The sequence below is a fragment of the Xiphophorus couchianus genome, chromosome 19 (genome assembly GCF_001444195.1).
Source record: "Xiphophorus couchianus chromosome 19, X_couchianus-1.0, whole genome shotgun sequence".
Taxonomy (NCBI): domain Eukaryota; kingdom Metazoa; phylum Chordata; class Actinopteri; order Cyprinodontiformes; family Poeciliidae; genus Xiphophorus; species Xiphophorus couchianus.
Window position 1 is genome coordinate 22,457,507 of NC_040246.1, and position 20,716 is coordinate 22,478,222.

Here is a 20,716-nt window from a genome sequence, read left to right on the forward strand (position 1 = left end):
TTGTTTTCTCATCATGCAGCCTTGAAACAGTTATACAGGAACAGTCTTCAGTCAGAGGCTTTTTCAGACTCGTTGTGAGACTGGCTGCTACTGGAGAACTTCTAATTTCCCTTTGGGATAACTAAAATGTTTTGAATTTAACTGAATTTTGAATTTGAGCAGAAACTCACACCACACTATTTAGATTCCATGACATAAAATCCTAATAAAAACATTAAAGTTTGAATTTGCAATGTGACAGAAGATGTGAATCTAGTTGCTGATGTTAGTGACTCTGATGTTGCATTGCCGTCTCTTTGTGCAGCATGCTGGGTGGCAGCGTGTCGCCGTGTTAGTGGAACGATGGAGCGTCGACAGGTGGAGGGAAAGAAAAGAGGCCACGAAACCAAACATGTACCTGCTTCAATTTGCAAGGCAGCGACTTTAAATGCTTGATAAGGAGACAAGAAGAAGCAAACAGTCAAAAACCACAGATAAAACTCTGGGCGCTACGCAGCCGAGACCCAACCTGCGAACAAAGATGGCAGACGTGAACACAGACAGAAAGAAACGGGCGGCGGCCTGGAGACGTAGAAACTGTTAGAGAATTATGAAACAACGAGCGCTAATCTCCGCCGACACCTTTTACTCAACAAAAAGCAGAAGTTTCAATTCAGGGAAGATTCAGACGGAGAACGTGACACAAAGTGAGTGTGTGTGTGTGTGTGTGTGTGTGTGTGTGTGTGTGTGTGATAAGAGTGTAATTACAGCTGGGCTGGGCAGAAGGATGGGGAAGAGGAAACAGAGCTCAGTGAGGGAGGAAGCGTCTTGGTATGGAGATAAGCTCCACCAGAGCTGGGCTCATTGTCAGCGTACAGTACCAGAGTGCGAGTGTGTGTGCGTGTGTGTGTGTGCGTGCGGGTGTGTGTGTGTGTGTGCACGCCAGCCCCAACAGTTGCTCTGATGATCGTCCCGGCAGCCGCAGGGAGCCGAACTCACACAGACACCGGCTCGGTAATTACGCTGCTCACAAACCCAGATTAGCAGGAAAACGCAGACGACTGCGGCGTAAATGTTAAGAGAAAATAAAAACAAAGCAGGAATCACGACGATCGGAGGAGAACGGGCTCATCTAGCTCTGCATCGCTCACTCGGCTGCCGGCTGGGCGCCGATAAGCAGACGTCTCCTGAGCTGTCTTATCATTAAATTGTTCTGTTCTGGAGAAGCAGAGCTTCAGCAACGAGGTCAGAGGTCAAATCAAGGCTGAAGTTAGACGGCATGCAGGCCGTCTTCATTTATCGCATTAATTCATTTAAAATCGTGAAGCTCATGTTGGACCGATCCACTGAGGTTAAGAATCGGCCGATATGGATCCGATCCAGAAAAACAGCTACATGAAAACAGACCTGCTTACGGCGCAGCTCACCGTCACAACAACAAACATTTCAAATATTCAAAATAAAAACAACAGAAACAAGAAATAAAACGAATTATGAACAAAATTATCCTTCAAAGAAAGGAGCAAGACTGAAAACTTATCTTACAGTTTTTAGGAGAAAGTAAAAAACAATAAATTATGCAAATAAAAATTTAATTTGTTTTAATTTATTATTGGTTTATTGATTACTGTGACAGGCCTAAGGATACTTAAATACACCAAAAGCTTCACAAGCGGATAATTCCAGGTTACTTTGACTAGACAGTCGTGAGCATTGTGCCGAACATGGATGCTAATGCTAATGCTAGCGAGGTTACCATGGCTGGGTCACATGGGCTGGAGGGGAGGCCCTCCCTGGCATCCTCTGCAATAACATCCTGACATGGAGACAGACACTGAAAGGTTAACGAAGCTCGCATCTGATTGGATGACAACAGCCTGGAAAACGTATTCACACCCTCTGACCTTTCAGATCCTGATTCGCTAAAAACAGAAACTGCAGAGAAATTTACTGAGATTTCATGTGACAGAAAGATTCTTCAAATAAACATCTGTGGTGTGCAGAATATGCCTTTTATCTGACTAATGGATTAATCACCAGAGTACTAGATTAATTGTCAGAATAATCTATTGTCTATGTTAATAGATTAATCGTCAGCTTAAACAATTCAAACAATTAATTGATTATTCTGACGATTAATCTTCAGAATGTAATGTTTAATTGATTAGTCGTCTAGTCAAACGATTAAACTAATTTTATAACTCAATCAATCAATTATTCTGGCAATTAATCGACAGAATAATTAATATGTTAATTGATTAATAAAATAATCGTTCGGTGCAGCCCTACAATAATCTCTGCTTGTTTATCACATTAAATCCCAATAAAAATCTGATGTTTGCAGTTGGAACAAATATAATAAAGTTCAAAGTGTGTGAATACATTTGGTCAGTGTGGAAGCTGCAGAAATGAAGACATTTTGAAATGAACAATTGAAGAAAAGTAAAGCCAAAGCGAGTTAGATGAGGAAGAGGAAATGAACAAAATGAAACAGGAAGATGAGACAGGAGGAAGTGTTAAACAGGAAGTGAAGCGTCTGGTTTGTTCATGCAGCAGGTTGGACCCAAACACCAGGTCAGGAAGAAACATCAGCGATGTGAGCGGAGATGAGGCGGTCCGGTGCTTTCCCTCGTTACTTACGAGTCCGACGGCGTCCTGCGGCGGACTGGACAGTTTAGCGGAGGGACGTGAGGATGAGGGGGCAAGGTGAGCGTAAGGTCGCGGCAGGTGGTAGACATGATGGGGGAAATATGGCTATGATGGAGAGAGGACAACCAAACGCTGAAAATCATGCAAACATAAAACAACATGGGGAAATATCTGGGACATAACGGATTATTCCAAACCATCGGTGTCTCAAAGTGTGGCTCAGGGGCCATTTGTGGCCCTTGAAATGATTTTATTCGGCCTCTGAATGGTAAAAATTCAGGCAACGGATTTTTACTAATTTGTTGACCAGATTTGATCATTTATCTGATTCATGGGATTCACTTTGGCAAGCTCATGTTGTTGAAAATGTGCCAAATAAATAAAGTTTGACTTTGTGGGATTTTAAAAATATTATTCCTGTTTTCTATGGTTCATGGGAAACATTTTTATTAGTAATTATCCTTATTTGTTGCTACATAATGTTTTTAAGTTAATAGCTTCACAGGGGAATGATGAGAAACATAATTATGATTCTTTGTATGTTTGATAAATTGACAATAAAGTAAACCTTGACTTTGGTCTCTGTTACAAATAAATAAATTAAAAGAAAAAAACCTGGATGAATACTTTGTGATTCACCTTACATATTAAGATTCAGGGATCAGGGAAAGATGATTTTTAAATGTGAATCTGCATCAAACTGCCTGAACTGGCAAACCAGTTTGTGACAGGGCCGGGCAGAACGGTTCTGAGGGCCGCATATGGCCCCCGCGCCACACTTTGGACACCGTTGATCTTAACATTCGGACCCTGATGCGTCTCACCCGGTTGTAGAAGGGGTGCTGAGGGCCCGTCATCCCACTGAAGTAGGCGCTGTGTGGCTGAGGCGGCAGCGCGCCGCCGAAGGAGCCGATCGGGGAGCCGGCGGCGGAGAGCGGGCCGAAGCCCGGCGCGGGTCGCGGCGCTGCCTCCTGCAGGGGCAGCGTGGGGTAGGTCACCCCTCCTAAATGCATCTGCTCCCTGGCCGCACGCACATCTAAGAGAGGAGCAACGGCAGAACACAGAGGAGAGGTCGTCAGCGTCTTGGCGTTGAGCATAAAGAGCCTTCAGATCCGCCCACGCTGCAGAAACTGGTTTATTTTATGATCTCCAGAGGGACGCAGATAACAACGGCCCTGAATGTAAGGAGGAAAACGGTTTTCAAACACGTGATGCTGGTAAGAGGAACATTCTCAGATTCTTTAGTCTAAAGCTAAATATTTAGCATGCTAAGATAGTATTAAATTTGAAGCTAAATATTTCATTTGGAGCAAAATATTTAGCATGCTAGAAAAATATTGGGTTTGCATCATAAATATTTAGTTCAAAACAAAAAATTTATGATGAAAACCAAATATATAGCTTGCAGCTAAATATTTAGTTTCAAGACAAAATATTTAGCTGCTTACTCAATATTTACGTTGGACCTAAATGTTGAGTAACTATTGATTTTGCAGGTAAATATTTGGCTTGCTGCCAAATATTTGGCATACAAACTAAATATTATAGCTTGGAGGAAAAATTTAGCATACCAACTAAATATTTAGTTTGGAGCTTGAAACACTAAATGTTTGTAGGTAAGTATTTTGTATACTAGCTTGATATTTAGCTCAAAACTAAATATTTAGTTCATATTTTGTTTTTGTTTATCAGCATTGTGTCTTGGCCCTGACTATAAAGAACCGACTATTTTTGGTTTATTTTATGATCTCCAGAGGGAAGTTAGAAACGGTTATGACTTTAAGAAGAAAACTGTGTTTCAAACATTCCCAAATCACAGCTGGGAATTATAACAAGCACGATTTTTCTCCCATGATCTGCACGTCCAAAATGGGAGACATTCAGAGTTAAATGACTTTTAATCCCACTTTGATTCCTCAAGACATTTTTCTGCAGATTTTCTGCCAGTGAAGAGAAAAACTCCTGCAGCCACTCAGCAGAAAATCTGATTCACTCACACAGATCACCATGTAGGGGAACAGTCAATAATCAACACCAACAATCTGGGATCTTTATCATGTCACGAGTTTAAAAATCATATTTTCATTATGTTATTCATTCATTTATAAATGTCAAATTAAAACCAAGTACATGACTAACAAAATATTTATCTAAACTAAATAGGCTTTTTAGTTAGCAAGCTATTGCTAAAACTTAACATTTAGTTTGGATCTAAATATTTAGACTGAAGGTCAATATTTAGCACGTAGCTAAATATTTCGAATGCTAATATATATTTAGTTTGGAGTTCAATATTTAGCATGTTAACTCAATATTTAGCTTGGAGCTAAATATTTAGCAACCTAAGTAAATATTTAAATTGAATCTAGATATTTACTTTGAAGCTAAATATTTAGCAACCTAAGTAAATATTTAACGGGCTGCACAGTGGCGCAGTTGGTAGCACTGTTGCCTTGCAGCAAGAAGGTCCTGGGTTCGATTCCCGGCCAGGGTCTTTCTGCATGGAGTTTGCATGTTCTCCCTGTGCATGCGTGGGTTCTCTCCGGGTACTCCGGCTTCCTCCCACAGTCCAAAGACATGACTGTCAGGTCGATTGGTTTCTCTAAATTCTCCCTAGGTGTGAGTGTGTGTGTGCATGGTTGTTTGTCCTGTATGTCTCTGTGTTGCCCTGCGACAGACTGGCGACCTGTCCAGGGTGTACCCCGCCTCTCGCCCGGAACGTAGCTGGAGATGGGCACCAGCAACCCTCCCGACCCCATTAGGGACAAGGGTGAACAGAAAATGGATGGATGGATGGAGTAAATATTTAATTTGAAGCCCAATTTTTAGATGGTAAAAATAAAAATTTAGTTAAAATCTAAGACATTTATAAATGAATAAACAACATGGTGAAAATATGACTAAAATTACTCTTTTTTCCTCTTATGACCCGTTAAATAATCCTAATTATTGCTGTTGTTTTCTGTGTTGCTTTATGATCGTCAGTCCGTACCATCAGCTCTCAACTCTGCTGCTATAATTACTTTTCCCCATAAATCTGCTCTCCTCTGAGGGCGAAACCTCCCGAATTAAGCGAGGAACAGAGCGGCTCTGTGTGCGCAGACCCAGAAAACAAGACGCAGGCACCAGAATGTCTCCTGCTCACACAAGCGGCAGCTGAATGACGCGCCGAGTGAGACCCAATCCGGCCCGCCAACACAATGGGGCCCTTATGAGGCGAGTCCGGACTGCGGGGCGGGAGTCACTGACGGCGCCGCCCACCGGCCGGCTGCAGGACGCCGGGTAGCAGCCACCGACCGGGCCGGGTCGAAACACACACCTTTATGCTTCAGAACCAAACATCAAAACAAAACACAAGATGATTTTAGACCAAACCAATGGTAGTGAGAAAGTTTCCAACAAATAACTTGGGCAGGTCTTCTGGTTTCTGTTTCTACCAACTTTGAACTGGAGACGCACCGATTGCAGTTTTCTGGCCGATCGCCGATCTTTGAAAAGCCGGACCTGCCGATTCTGATTGTGGCTGATAATGAAGTTTTGTTTTTTTAAAATGTTGGTAAATTTAGCAAGAAAATTGCTGATTTGGCAACAATGCCAACTATTAAACCTATTGTAAACCTATTGTAAACCAGGAACATGTAAGTATTGGCTGATCACTGAACTCCTGAAATGAAGAAAATCAGCACCGATAAATTGGCTGGTTGCACATCCTACTTTAAACGTCTGCAAACGTTTCCGTACGATGACCCCCCAAACAGCCTTAACCTGTTTTCAACCCCCCCCCCCACACACACACAACTACAGAATATGTAAAAAAACAAGTTTTAGTTCTAGAATGTTTTTACTCACTATTCAATAATTACTGCATTCATGTAGCATAAAAGCTGCCAAATTTTGATTTTAGGTGGCAGAAATTTTTATTATTATAACTTTATTACCAGATAATTTTTTATCATAATTCCTTGGTTGGATTATGAAAAAATATATAATGTTTTATATTAATAAAATTTTATTTCTACAGTTTTTCTGATTTTTATGTGTTTTTTTCCCATTTCTTGCTAGTCGTGCTAGCTTGGTAGCCAATCAGAAAATTAGCATCAGAAATAACATTTTAATCAATTATTTAACTTAAATTTTGTATAAAAAACATCACTGAAGGATACAAGATTAAAAAATTTATGGGATTCAGTTTTTTGTTTTTTGTCCCTTCAGAGATGGAGTCTTTCATGGGCCCCCATGGTGGCCCTTGGCGTCCCTCACGGTGGCCCCCATGGTGGCCCCTGCCGTCCCTCACGGCGGCCCTCCAGAGTGCCGCGACCCACACTTTGAAAAACACTGCTCTACAGCATCACATGTTTATTTACAAAACATCTTAAGATCAGCTTCAACATCAATTTTCAAGTTGGAATTTGGACTTTGATTAGGCCATTCTAACACCTGCATCTGCTTTCAGGGTGTTCAAAGATGGGCCCGTGCGCCGTTTGCGGCCCCTGGACTGATTTTTATATGCACCCCAACCACAGTTCACGAATAAATTAAATGAGTTATGAGTTTACTCTCATTAGACGTTTGGTATTTCTAATTTTCCAGTAAAATTTTCTTTATTTCTCTGCGATTTTGAACCGAAACGAGTCGCCTGCCTCGTGTTCCTGCCGTTCTGATATTGTTACGTAATCGCTGTAAAAGTGTCAGCTGCAGGAACTCTGTGTTTCCCACATCTTGTTTCTCATTTTCAAACAGTTGAGTGCCACGCAGGTTTTTTTACTGCAGAAACTGTGAAAGCGGGACAATAATGCCATTCAGTGCCGCCGCTCTGCATGCAGCCCCACCAGATTTCACAGTTTGTAGTCGCTGTGACGTAAAAGCGAATCTGTACGAGAGTCGGAGGCCCCGCTGCTGCTGCGATGCGTCAGCGGCTTTACGGCAGCGTCAGTGTGAAGCTGCTGCATCATGGTGTGGTGAGACCACTGAAAACAAACAGGCACACTCACACAGAGAGCGCTCAGCGCGGCGTGACTCACGGAGCGCGCAGGTGTGGAGGCTCTTCAGCCAGAAAGGCCAGGCTGCGAGTTTAATACCGAAACTTTCATCAGTCGCCATATTCACGGGTGATTTTCTACATTTAGTTTGTTTTATTGGGATTCTATGTGACAGAATACCTACCTACCAACCAACCAACCAACCAACCAACCAACCAACCAACCATCCATCCATCCATCCAGCAGCCAGCCAGCCAGCCAGCCAGCCAGCCAGCCAGCAGCCAGCCAGCCAGCCAGCCAGCCAGCCAGCCAGCATTCATGTAGCATAAATGTAGTCATGTAGTCTTGTCTCTATGCTGCTGTAACTGCGAAATAATTTCCCTGCTGGGATGAATAAAGTAATTCTATTCTATTCTATTCTATCCATCCATTTTCTAACACCCTTGTCCCTAGGGGGGTCAGGAGGAGCTGCTGCCTCTCCAGCTACGTTCCGGGCGAGAGCCGGGGTCACCTGGACAGGTCGCCAGTCTGTCACAGGGCAACACAGAGAAAGACAGGACACACAACCAAACACACTCACTCACACACACACACCTAAGGAGAATTTAGAAAGACCAATTAACCTGTCAGTCATGTTTTTGGACTGTGGGAGGAAGCCAGAGTACCCGGAGAGAGTGACACAATACAAAGCAAATGGATGTGAAGAAAAATCAGCATTGTACTGGAGGGCTGAAACGATTAATCGTGATTAATTGATTATTGGATTAAATCCAATGTATCTAAAAATGCAAACTTTTTTGAATTTGAGCCAAGGTCACGTTTGCCGAAATGCTGCTCATACTAATAAAAATATGGCTGTGAACAAAAATCAGTATGATATTGTAGGGCTGAAATGATTAATTGTAGTCAATCATGATTATTCATGATCAATTGATTATTTTCACCCAAATACTATTAATTTATAAAGCAAAATTGTAAATGCAAAGTTGTTTGCAGTTTGGCAAAGAACAAATTTGTCAAAATGTTCTACATACCAATAAGAAAATCTATCATTGTGAAGAAAAATTACTATTATATTTCATGGCTGAAACAATTAATTGTGATTAATCGATTATTTAAATGATCATAAACTAATTCAGTAATCAATTAATCTTTAACATGCTAAAGAAAATCATATTTAGAACAGCAATTAAGCAAAAACTGTATATAAATTTTGCATTTAAGGTGAAACTTTGTAAATTTGTTCTACCCAGGAGGTTTTAGTTTCACCTGGTCCAGATTATTTTTTAAAAAATCACCGTTTGCTATCCGATTATTAACTGGTTAATTGGAAAACTATTGATCAGATCAGCCCTTCACCATATTGATAAATCAAGGAGAAGAGCTGAGCTTAGTATTTTATTTTTGCTGCAGAGGTAACTTTTCTACATATTCAGTAAAGGAAAGCAATTATTGCATCTTTGGCAATTTTTTTTATCTTATTTTTAAAAAAGAATAAAATTATTTATTAGATTTTTAAAAATGGTTAAATTTGCAGATTAATTGTCAGAATAATCAATGTTGCTTAAAAACTCTAAAAAGTAGAATTTATAAAAATTAAAATCACCGAAATGTTTTATTTTTTACGTTTTTAACAATAAACTTTGCCAGAAGGTTTTGGGTTTGCATGTTGTCCGTATTGGTTCTCTCTGGGTACTCCAGTTTCCTCCCACCATCCAAAAGCACAACCAGAAGGTTTTGCTGGTTTCTCAGTGGGAGCATTGCTGGTGACCCAGACCCAGTAGCTCTGGCATGCTGGTCCGAGGCCCAGAAGTGTGTCCAGACCTGCGATGATCTCCCTGAGTTTGGGGTCCAGGTTGACAGTGCAGGGCAGGAACGTCTCCACGTCTCTGGCGATGATGACTGGTGTCCTGGAGGACAGGAAGATCTCAAAGCTGCGGATGTCTCCATCGATCTCCAGCAGCGGCTCCACATCCTTGGTGGTGGGGATGTTTTTGGAGATCCTGCATGTAAAATAAAGCAGTTAAAACATTACCTGCTAATAAAAACACTTTTATTTTTATCTGCATTAATTTGAGGCTAAAAGAGACGCCATATATTTGTGTCTTTTACGTTTGTAGCAGATGACAAAAAGTGTTACGAACTGATAGAGGGGAAAAAGGGGAAATAAGAAGCCGCGATGTTGAGATCAAAGAGATATGACAACGGTCATCATCATCATGAGAGCAGAGAGATAACCGGATTTAGAGAAGGCGAGATAGCAGAAGAGAGGGGATGTTCGGGGACAGATAGAGAGAGGGATGTTATCTTCTCAGAGCAGAGGAGGAAACCTGAGAAGATGACAATCAGGGTAATTTAGCAAGCAGCAGACGGAAACACGTCATGATGGGCTGCTGGGGTTAACAACATGTTTATCATAAGTAAACACCATGTTTGGAAACGGCTTCCAGGACCGAAACACTACCTCATGTCAATAATAACAGTCTGGAGTTTAAAAATGGAAACCTGTTTTAGAAGATTGCAAAACAATTCAATCAGGTGAAGCTGGAAATGTTACTCTCAGTTTTTCATCTGAATGCTTCGTCTCTGGAGATATTATCACCACAAACATCCCAAACATCGACGAGTCTCCGCTGGATTCCCCCCCCCCCCAACAACTGATCTGCTTCCAGAATGAACAGAGGCTGGTCTTTCTTTCACTTGATTGGATGATTAGAGCCACTTTTAAGTCAGGATGAGGTCAGCATCCGGTGAGAAGACAGCAAGCTGTTGGGAAAAACTATCAGCTAAGTGAATTTAGTCAGACGGCTCTGAATATTCCCTATGAGTCCAATAAACTGAGCAGGTCAGGATCAGAACACATCCAGCTAACTACGCTAACACTAAAGCGCAATTCACAAACAATGTGTAAACTAACATGCTATGTAGAGGATGCTGATGCTAAAGCACAATACCACCACAGTATATGTTCAAAGCTATTGCTAAACCGCTACACCGACATAGTATATAATGAAAGCTAACGCTAAAGTTCTACACCAGCGCGGTATTGCATGGAAAGCTACTGCTAAAGCACAATACCAGCATGCCATTCATGTTGTGTAGCTAATGCTAAAATGCTATACCAACACAGTCTTTAGTGTAAGCCAACTGTAAAGCACAATACCAACATGGTATTTGGTGGGAGCTAATGATAGAGCGGTGAATTTAGTGCGTTTTATTTTGTTTCTATATGTTTAACAGTTTTCAGCCACTTCAAATTAAGACCATGAATATAAACGTCTAACTAATTGAAGAACTCTGAACATTTCATGCCCAAATCTACCAGGCGTTAACCAAAAAATTTCTCAACCAACACCAGTGTCTGACCTCACAAACATTCCCATGAACACACCCCTAACTCTGCAGATAAACTTCCCAGGAGAGTTGGAGCTGCAGGATGGATCAACGCTGCATTCAGACAAAAGCCTCCAGAAAGTTCATGTGTGTAATATTTCCTCAAACCTCAGATGGAATAAAAATACCTGCAGGAAGGATGAGGAACTTTCACCATGGAGTGTGTCTGAAGCCAGGTGTGTGTGTGTGTTCCTTTTCTCGTGAACTGCATTAACCCTTACACACTAACTGTCTCACTGCTGTTTATTTGTGGGTCTGCAGATGCAGACCAATAGGAGCCAGTGACTCACAAAGACACTTATTTTTGGTATACAAAAAAAAGTTTCTTGATTTAAAAAATAAAGTGATTTCATGGTTTTATAAGTATATCTAGTGTAAAGACAAGTTTTTCATGTAGCAAGTTTCAGTAACAAGGCAGTTCAAAGTGCTTCATATGATATTACACCACAGTGGCAAAATAAGGAGAGGTAATGCCAATTTGTTTATCCAGACTGAAATTAAAGATGTCCCAGTTATCAAATGCAACTCTAAACAGCTGTGCATCATCTGCATAGCTATGATAGCTAATCGTATTACTTGTGTGTAGCTTGAGCTAGCAGGAGCATGTAGATATTAAATAGTTGGGTCCAAGAATTGAACCTTGTGGTACCCGCAGGTAATTTCTGTCTGCTCCAATGGGTTAGCTCTAGCTAATGGACCTTACCAAGCTCCGCCCACAACCGACCCACGTGACTGCAAGTCTCACAAACAAAGCCTGGCAGCGCGTTGTTTCTATGTAAACATGACTCCATTAGTGCATCATTTCAATATATCAGCTACTACATGGACAGAGGAACTAACAGGTTCATGTCATCATCTGGGAGGAGGTTACTGGTTTCTCAGTCACAAGCTGGTTGCAAACCTGAGGCCAGCAGGTGTCAGTCAGTTATGGTAGATCTGAACTTTGACCTCAATATGAGAAGCTACAGACTGATAGGAGGAACCAAAGAGCTCTGTAAAGGTAAAGGCAAATCTTCTGAAGTTGGGATATAATTAATTTAATTTCACATAATTACCGCGGTAGAAGCCATTTGTTTGTTAAAATTTAATGAAATATATTTGTTCTGTTTGATGTTTGTTGTGAATGACGTAAACTCACAAACGAACGAGGTAATTAGTCCAACGTTTAGAAACTACGGTGGCTGTAATGAGCCACAGCAAAGGGAAACAAAGGTAAAATAACCTGAACAGGTGATCAACTCAAAACCACTCCTACCTTTTTGCCCTCTCTCTCTCTCTGTAGTTTAAGCACACCTGTTACCGTGGCAACCGCCTGCGTCCCGCAAGACGAGCAAAGATTACGTTAAAAACATAACATTCAGTTCGTTACGATATCAAGTTTCCAGGCTTGATATTTATTTCTCGATTATTAATCAGAGCTTCCCTGAACACAGCGATGGTTGACTGACTAGCTGTACTTGGTGCTAACGTGGCTAACAGGAGTAACAGTTTAGTCCAAAGCCTTTTCTGCTAAAATAAAATCTTTAGTGTATGTCAGATACAGACATGTTGCATATTGATCTGTTTAGCTAACGTCAGACTGTGTAGCAGACAGGCTTCAAGGTGTAGAAGTTGTATCAGTTCTGCCATTATGCTGCACTTAGCTAACGGGAAGCTAAGTGTGTTTGTGAGACGGCCGCGTAGAATGGGCATCAGCCAATGAAAAGCGGCCCTGTTATAAGGTCCATGGACCAACTTATCGGATGTATTGACGATTTTAATGATGACAAAATGTAATATTTGTTTCTGGTTTCTCAATTGGTGACTATATGTTGTTTTTATGACTTAATTTATGTTTCAATTCAATTCAAATGTAAAGATTTGAATTGTACATTAAACATATTTTTGTGTTTTTATTATTTAAAGCCTTTTAATCTGACATTTTGTTGCTGAAATGTGCAAAACAAATAAACTTGATTGATTGATAGAATATTAAAGAGCAGCTTGTATTTAGATGCGTCCATACATGCAAATAGGAATAAAGTTGTATTCAATAAGCACATTTCTGTTTACATCCAAATTTTAAAGATTTTTTACAGTCATATGCTGCAGTATATGCATTAGAAAATGGTCAAGTATTTAAAATAATCTCTCATATGCCAAACAGTCCATGTGACATTTTTTATGTTTGGATCAAAATTCAAGGTATTTGGTATTATTGTTCCATTTATTGCCACATTAATATACTTTCCTATAAAATATGATTTTTAAAAGTATTAGACGATGGGACAGTCAGGTTATTTGTCATCCTCCCACATAAAGAATCGCTTGGTTTTGTTCGGCCTCCCCGTCTCGCTCTCTCTCAGCCGTATGTGTGGCAGGTGGATTTCCTGTCTTTGTAATTAGAACCAAATTAGGTTAAACTGCGTTTCTTCCCTCGCCATCTTGTTTTGTATTAACAGATGTTAAGAACACAGACATAAAGTTTACAGCGCAGACACAGAGCCACGCTGGGCAGCGTGTTCAGATGGAAATGCTGCACATAATTCTTTGTTCACAAAGATAAATCATTCTCACCGCTCACTCAACGCTCCTCTTCAAGCACAACTACATGTTATACCTGCAGTTCACATCGAGCTGCACAGCAGAGCAACGCAGTGGGGTTTCATCTTGACTCCTACCTTGATGCAGGAGGTCAGGGGGCTTATAATACCCTGGGGGAAACCCTGGATATATGTAAACACATCAGTGACTCCTGGATTCCTGGGCTTCTCACCCCGTCTCTAAGGGAGCCCAGAGACCCAACGGAGAAAACCCCTCCAGTATAACAAGGCAGCTCCCAGGAGGGGCACTCTCCAGTACCCCCTCCAAGGACTTAAAAAGGTGGGTAAACAGTCAGAACCCGACCCAAACCCGTAGGTAGAGGGAGAGGCTATCCTCTTGTTCACCCCAACGTACAGGCACCAAGATGGAGGCAACAAGAAAGCCCACTCCTGCCCAGCGCCTCTCACAAGGGGCAATTCCAGGGTGGGAGAACATCCAACCCCTTTCAAGGAGACCGGCTCCAGAACCAGAGCCGTGCACTGCAGTGAGTCCGACTATTTCTAGCCGGAACCCATGGGCTCTATTCGGGCTGAGCCCGGCCGGGCTCCATGGGTTAAAGCCCGGCCACCAGGGGCTCCCCAACGTGCCCCGCCCCCAGGCCTGGCTCCAGGGTGGGACCTCATGTAGGGGCGAGCAGAACCACTGTTTCCAACGGTCGTATTCATCATAAGGGATCTTTGGGCTGCACTTGGTTCTGGTTCCTCACCTTGGACCTGTCTGCATTGGGTGGCCCAACCAGAGGCATGAAGCCCCGACAGCATAACTCCTAGGATCACTGGGACACTCAAACCCCCCCACCACGATAAGGTGGCAGCCCATGGAGGGGACGTGTAAATGTGTGTGTGTGTGTGTGTGTAAATATTAAGTAACCTATTAATTATGTAAGAAAGAGAGAAAATGAGAGAGAGGAAGAAAGTTGGTATTTAACACGAGGAAACGAGCACAATGTGGTGGGAAGCATATTCTGACTGTTGGTCCAGTTGTGAGGTGAAATGTATGTTTTAGTTTTTTAAAGTCTTTTAGGCTCGAATAAAGTTTTTTAGGCCGTAATTTAACAGGTTGAACAGGAAATTAGAGGAGAGAGAAGGGAAAGACATGCAGCAGATTCTCCAGGACTGGGAATTGAACCCAGGTTGACAAACCAAACCTAGAAGTAACATCAGAAATAAAACAGAATTTGCAGTTTTACTATAAAGCTGGTTAAAAAATAACTGGATTAGGCATTTCCTGCCCCTTTTCTTCTCTTTTATACAAGCAGACAACACATAAGCTCAACAACACAAAAGCTTTATATTTATTACAAAATATTCATCTAAGAATTGATTTCTTCCTGTAATGGAAATAATTTCTGATTAAGTTCTCTGTTTTCATACTTTCATAGATTGTTCTTCTTTTTACCTTTTCTACAGTTTTTCATGTTAAATTGCACTTTTTTGTTAAGTTTGTTAAACTATCTTGAATCTGTATTTCTAAATAAAGACTAACAGAAAGATAACAGTAACTTTTATTTATGATAAAACCTGTTTTTTCCTTATAACAAACAAACCAGATATAACAAGTTTGAGCTTCTTCATGGTCCGGAGTATTAAATTATGATAACAATTATAATCTAATACTTTGTACAGATTAACTCTAATCTTAATTTAACATCCTGGAACCTGAAGAATCCAAACCTGTTAAATCAGCTTTTTTATGTTTGGTATAAAAAGAAAAACAGGATTTATCAAAGAAAAAAGGTGAATGGACTGAACTTGTGTCGTGCCTTGCTAGTCATGTTGACCACTCAAAGCGCTTCACACTACAGTCACATTCACACACATGCAGGTCGGGGGGCAACTTGCCGCTAAGTACCCCGCCCCGGGGCAGCTCAACATGTGGCTCAGGAAGCTGGAATCGAACTTACAACCTTCTGGTCACAAGACGACCACTCTACCACCGAGCCACAGCCGCCCTAAAAAAGCCACTGCATGATCCTTTTGCTAATCTTCTTTAAAATACAGATTTAAACAGAATAACGAGCTACAATTCAGTGCAATTTAATATAAAAAGTGAGTAGAAAAGGTAAACTAAGGGACAAACCATAAAAGCACAAGTACAGTGAAAATAAACAGAAATCGTTACTATTAAAAGAAGAAATTTTAATTCTTAAATCAATACGTTGCTATAAATACTGAGCCTAGTTGCGGCACTGAGCCGCCTGCCACTAAACCAGCGAAGGGAAAAGGGCTAACGTTCGGCTAATTCAATTCATTTTACAAGTTTAACAATAATACTGGACATGGTTGGAGTTCCTTAAAGTGTTTTGGGGGCAATTTACAGTGACCAACTGACCTGACCGACATGTTTTAGGAGATGTGGGGGGAAACCGGAGCACCCGGAGAAAACCCACGCAAACACGGGGAGACCATGCAAACTCCACACAGATGGTCTCTGTGAAGATGCAGCGCTAACCGCTGCACCACCGTGCTGCCCACGTTTTTTCCAATCGGGTCGGGAAGGGATCTATTTTCTAGTTAGTCGATGGGGAAAAACTTCATGGTTTTTAAATTTCCTCTTGACGGAGCGTGGCATGGCGCCCCGTTCACAGACCTCTCACGTCTTTCTCCTCTAAATATCCAAATCAAGAACATTAAACATGTTCTTGATCGTCTTCAATCTTTTGGGTTTTTTTTGGCTTTTTCAATCGCAGAATGTTTTGGACTTTTTTCCAAATTGAAAATTTTGATTTTTTCCTTTTACCATCCTGCAGGGTTTTAATATCTGGATTGTTTAAATCCTCCAGGATGGTTTCTCCAGCGATCTCAGTCTCTCCTGTGGATTCTGGATCCGTGGAACAACTTGATAAGGTTTTTCCTGAGAGTTCCTCCTCCGAAGAAACCTCTGGACTGAAGACTTTAACCAGGTCGACTTGGTTCTGTGAGTCTTTCTCCTCTTGGGAAACTGGGACGTGTTTTTGATGGAGATCTTCTTCCTCAGCTGTTAGAGTGTCGGGCAGCAGTACATCCTCTCTTGCTCCGTCCAAATCATTTATCACACAACTTTTCTCCTGCTGGTATTTTGCTGCTTCCTGTTTTAATGCAGTGACATCAGTTTCATACAGACGGTTTAACTCCAGGTACAAACTGTTAACCTTCTCTAACTCAGCCTGGACACTCCTTTCCTTGTCTTGAAGGAATTTAATCTCAGTGGTTGTTTTATCTTGGAGGACGGCAAACTCAGCTCTCATATTGTCTAGACGCGCCATGTCCTCCTCTGATTTCTCCAGATTAATTTTCCTCTCCTGGTTTATCTCCTGCTGGTACGTTTCAGCCTGCTGCTGTAAATCCATAATGTCTCTTTCATATTTACATTTTTGTTCCTCGTATGAAACATGAACCTGATCCAGTTTATTTATCAGCTGCTTCTCTCTCTTTTGCAGAACTGTGATTTCTCTGGACATGTTTTGATAGAGCTCCTCCTTCTCAGCTCTCAGGTTCTCTAGATGCTCCTTGTCCTCCTCTGATTTCTCCAGATGATCTTTTCGCTCCTGATTTATCTGCAGCTGAAGGTTTTCAACTTGTTGTTGCAGCTCAGAATGGTTTCTTTCATGCATAACCTTCTCTTTCTTTTCTCTGTTTGAAAGAGCAGTTTCCTCCTGGTTTATCTTCTGCTGGTATTTTTCACGGTGCTGCTGTATATCCATAATGCCTCTTTCATATTTACATTTTAGCTCCTCGTAGAAGAAGTTAAACTGGTCCAGTTTTATCATCTGCTTCTCTCTCTTTTGCAGAACTGTGATTTCTCTGGACATTTTATGAAAGAGCTCCATCTTCTCAGCTCTCAGATTGTTGATAAGCTGCATATTTTCCTTCGTTCTTTCTATGTTGGCGTCTTTCTCATCTGTCGCCTCCTGCCGATATCTTTCCACGTCTTGTTTTAGTGAAGAAACTTCGCTTTCATATTTGCAGGTCAGTTCATTGTATGAACGTTTGATCAGATTTAATTCGTCCTGCAAAAGTTTCTCACCGTCTTGCAGGAATGAAATCTTTTGGGACATTTCTTTAAACATGTCGTCCTTCTCAGCTCTCAAGTTCTCCAGCAGTCGTTGTTCCTCACTCAGCCTCGCTTCATAAAGCTTCTGTGTCTCGGCCTCCTGCCTCAGCAGAGCATCGGCTGCTTCATACTCAGAGCGCAGTTCCTCGTAGGAAGTCTGGAGTTTGTCCAGATCTTCTTGGAGTCCCTGACTTTTCTTCCTCTCAGCCTGTATTTCAGCCACAAATGCTTCCTGGCTGAGGAGGTGGGCCACCTTTAACTCCTCCAAGTCTTGTTGCAAGTTCTTCTTCTTCATGTATTTCATGTTGTTGTGAACCTTGGAAGCAATGACCGCAGCGTTACAGACTGCTGGATCACTGAACTTCTCTAGCCTCTCAAGTTCCCTCTTTGTGTCTTTGGCCTGGTTGATAAAAGTTTCTTTGAGAGCTTTCTGCTTTTTTAACTGGAGTTTGGTCTCTTCCAGCTCGGCCTCCAGGTGGGACAGTTTCTGGTTGTCTTCAAACCTCCCGGCTCTCTCCATTTCCAGAAGGTAACTCAGCCTGTGGATTTCCCCGTGTAAGGCATTCGGGTGTGCAGGAGAGAACCTGCCTTGGGGGTTTTGCTGGCCTCCCCTTCTCGCGTGGGGTCCCATCATCCCACTGTGGTATCTCGGCGTATAATGAGACATTTTCTCCTAAATACAATCGCTAAAATCCTCGATTGGTAAACTACCTGAAAGAGCTTTGCGTCTGAACTGGTCAGTGATATTGCAAGCAATGAAAAATATGCAGAATTGTGTTACATACAATCCTACAGTTGATGACATCACAGACTGAATCGCCAGTGACATCACAGAATCTTCCTTTGCTGGTGGAGTGACATCATTCCACCACCAAATATCTTCCTCTTTATTCTTGTTTACATTCAAAATAGTCCAGGATTCAGTCGTTTTTAATCAAATATCAGGGCATCAAACTCATTTCCATTTGGGCCAAAATCTGAATGTTCATAAAGTTCCTGTTGCGCCGGATCGTATTGATAAAAACCAATTCAATTGTTAAAAGTGTTCCTTAAAATAACATCATATTGAACATCTTTTCACACTAATCAGTCCATCCAGGATTGTTTTTGTGGTTTTCTGCCATCAACATCACAGATTTCGTGGCGCTAATTTAGAAATATTCCTAAGGAATTTTTACAATAATTGCGCTAATATATGATGTTAAATGTGACCTTTTATTAATCGCTCTATCGGTCATGGACTATAACTTGACATCAAGTCAGGCTGAGACGGCGCTCACTTGAACCAAAATGTTTTTGGACAATTTTGAGAAAAAATGTTGATAAACTCAGAAAAATGTGGGGATTTGTTGGTTTTTGTGTGAATTTTGTGGTTATTTGTGAAAACCTGGAGGGGCCTATTGCTGTAATTTGGAGTCTAGAGGGCCACATAGAAAGCTATGGCGGGCCAGATTTGGCCCTCGGGCCTTGAGTTTGACATACTTGCCATATATGATAATCTGGAGAACTTTTTTCAATATCTATACTTTGGGAAGTTAATTTTGCTTGTTTAGTCAAACATTTATTTTCTTTTGTACAGAGGAAAAAGAGAGCGGGAAAGAAAATGTATAATAAATAGATGTAAACAACATGACAAAGTAAAAGATAAAAACTATAACTATTGATTTCTAAATCTTGTTGAGTTGGGTCGGATTGATTAAACCTCGTTTTTAATATCAGGCTTAAGACTCAAAAATTGTAAATTTAGTAATAGTTGTAATGTACTAGTATTGTTGTGGCTTGTTTATTGTTGTCATAGCAACTGCCTACCAAGATGGCTGTCAGTTAAAACAAAGAAAGTTGTAATCTGTACTTTCAGTTTGTTTTCGTTAGCTTTTAAAAGGCACGATGTAGTTCTTATTATAAATAGTTTTTCTCCATTAATTCCCGTTTTTACTTTTATCAGCAGAAATGTTTCAGTGTTTGTTATTTGTTACCTGTGTTACCTCCTGAAAATGGCGTTAGCTACAGTTTATTAGCTCTAGCTAGCTTAGTGAACAAGCAGATCACCAGCTAATCACGTTAGCATGTTTCAATAGATATCTTGTGTCTAACGGTTCATGAAAAGTTTGAGGAGTTTAGCTGAAACCAAACGTTTTGTGTTTTGAGAAACTCCTGCAACATTAGCCATGACTTATTATGTTTTGTTTATAGATTATAATCCACTATAATCTACCTGCTTCATCGGGCCAGCAAGGTGAAAAATATAACAAAGACATACAATTTCTGAGGTAAATATTAGTTTTTTCATGTCACAGACTACAACTTAGTAATTACAACATTTAAACCTGATTGAAGTCATTGGGTTTGTCTTTCTGCCAGGGTATGTAAACTTCTGAACTTCACACTTCGCTGGTAAAGAAGAAGCTTGTTGTTCAGGTCGGAGGACCCAGGAAGCAATCGTCTTAATTTTGAAAGGTGAGCTGTAGGAAAGCTGAGGAGGTTTTGGTACAATGGACCCATTGACGGCTTATAGGCACTCCAGTCGAGCACATGGTGTGTGGCGCGGCGCTGAGAGCTTTCTGAGCATATCCAAGTGCTAATAAGTCCCAAAGCTGACTGAAGCACAGCCTTTCTTCCTCCCTGAACCTCCTCCACACTGCAAGAAGTGGGAAGGAGCAGAAGTCATCCATCCATCCCGTATGTATGCTCTTCGGGCTCGGAGTATGAATGTGCCACTTGATGGTGCTTTACAGCTACCCTCTGTGCTTACGGACGCCACAAAGCGGCGGCCTCCCTGCCAAACATTTCCATAAAGGGACACAAAGACAGAGAGATGCCAGGAGAACAGACGCCCGCCTGTGCACATTGTGTTTGAGCAGCTCCAGAGTTTCAATGTCAGGCCGGTAGGAGAGTGTGTGGGAGCAGAAACTAACCAGGCCCGAGTCCGCCGCATTCCTCGCCTGGTCAAAGCCGCGTCGGGGTCCGGCGGGGTGAAAACGACGCGTGGACGTTACGCGTCGATGCTGTGGGAGGTTACTGTTACAGCGGACGCCGCCAACCGAGGCAGAGGGAAGATGTTTTCACTTTAGATGACGCCGAGGTCAGAGTCGTCTTTCAGT

The 20,716-nt window shown here is 41.5% G+C and overlaps 1 protein-coding gene across 7 annotated transcripts in view; it reads right to left on the bottom strand.

Annotated features, from left to right (window-relative positions):
- Positions 1–6: 6 nt before the first annotated feature.
- Positions 7–20,716, bottom strand: part of kidins220a (kinase D-interacting substrate 220a) — a 55,671-nt gene continuing 34,961 nt past the window's right edge. For 3 of the 7 annotated variants that reach the window (XM_028000747.1, XM_028000746.1, XM_028000748.1), the window contains exons 24-26: positions 9,432–9,610; positions 3,453–3,664; positions 1,699–2,733 (exon numbers count right to left, since the gene is read on the bottom strand). In XM_028000747.1, coding sequence (XP_027856548.1) covers positions 2,368–2,733; positions 3,453–3,664; positions 9,432–9,610 — 757 coding nt within the window. In that variant the 3' untranslated portion in view covers positions 1,699–2,367. The other 4 variants (XM_028000751.1, XM_028000750.1, XM_028000752.1 and 1 more) reach the window with 4 other exon arrangements.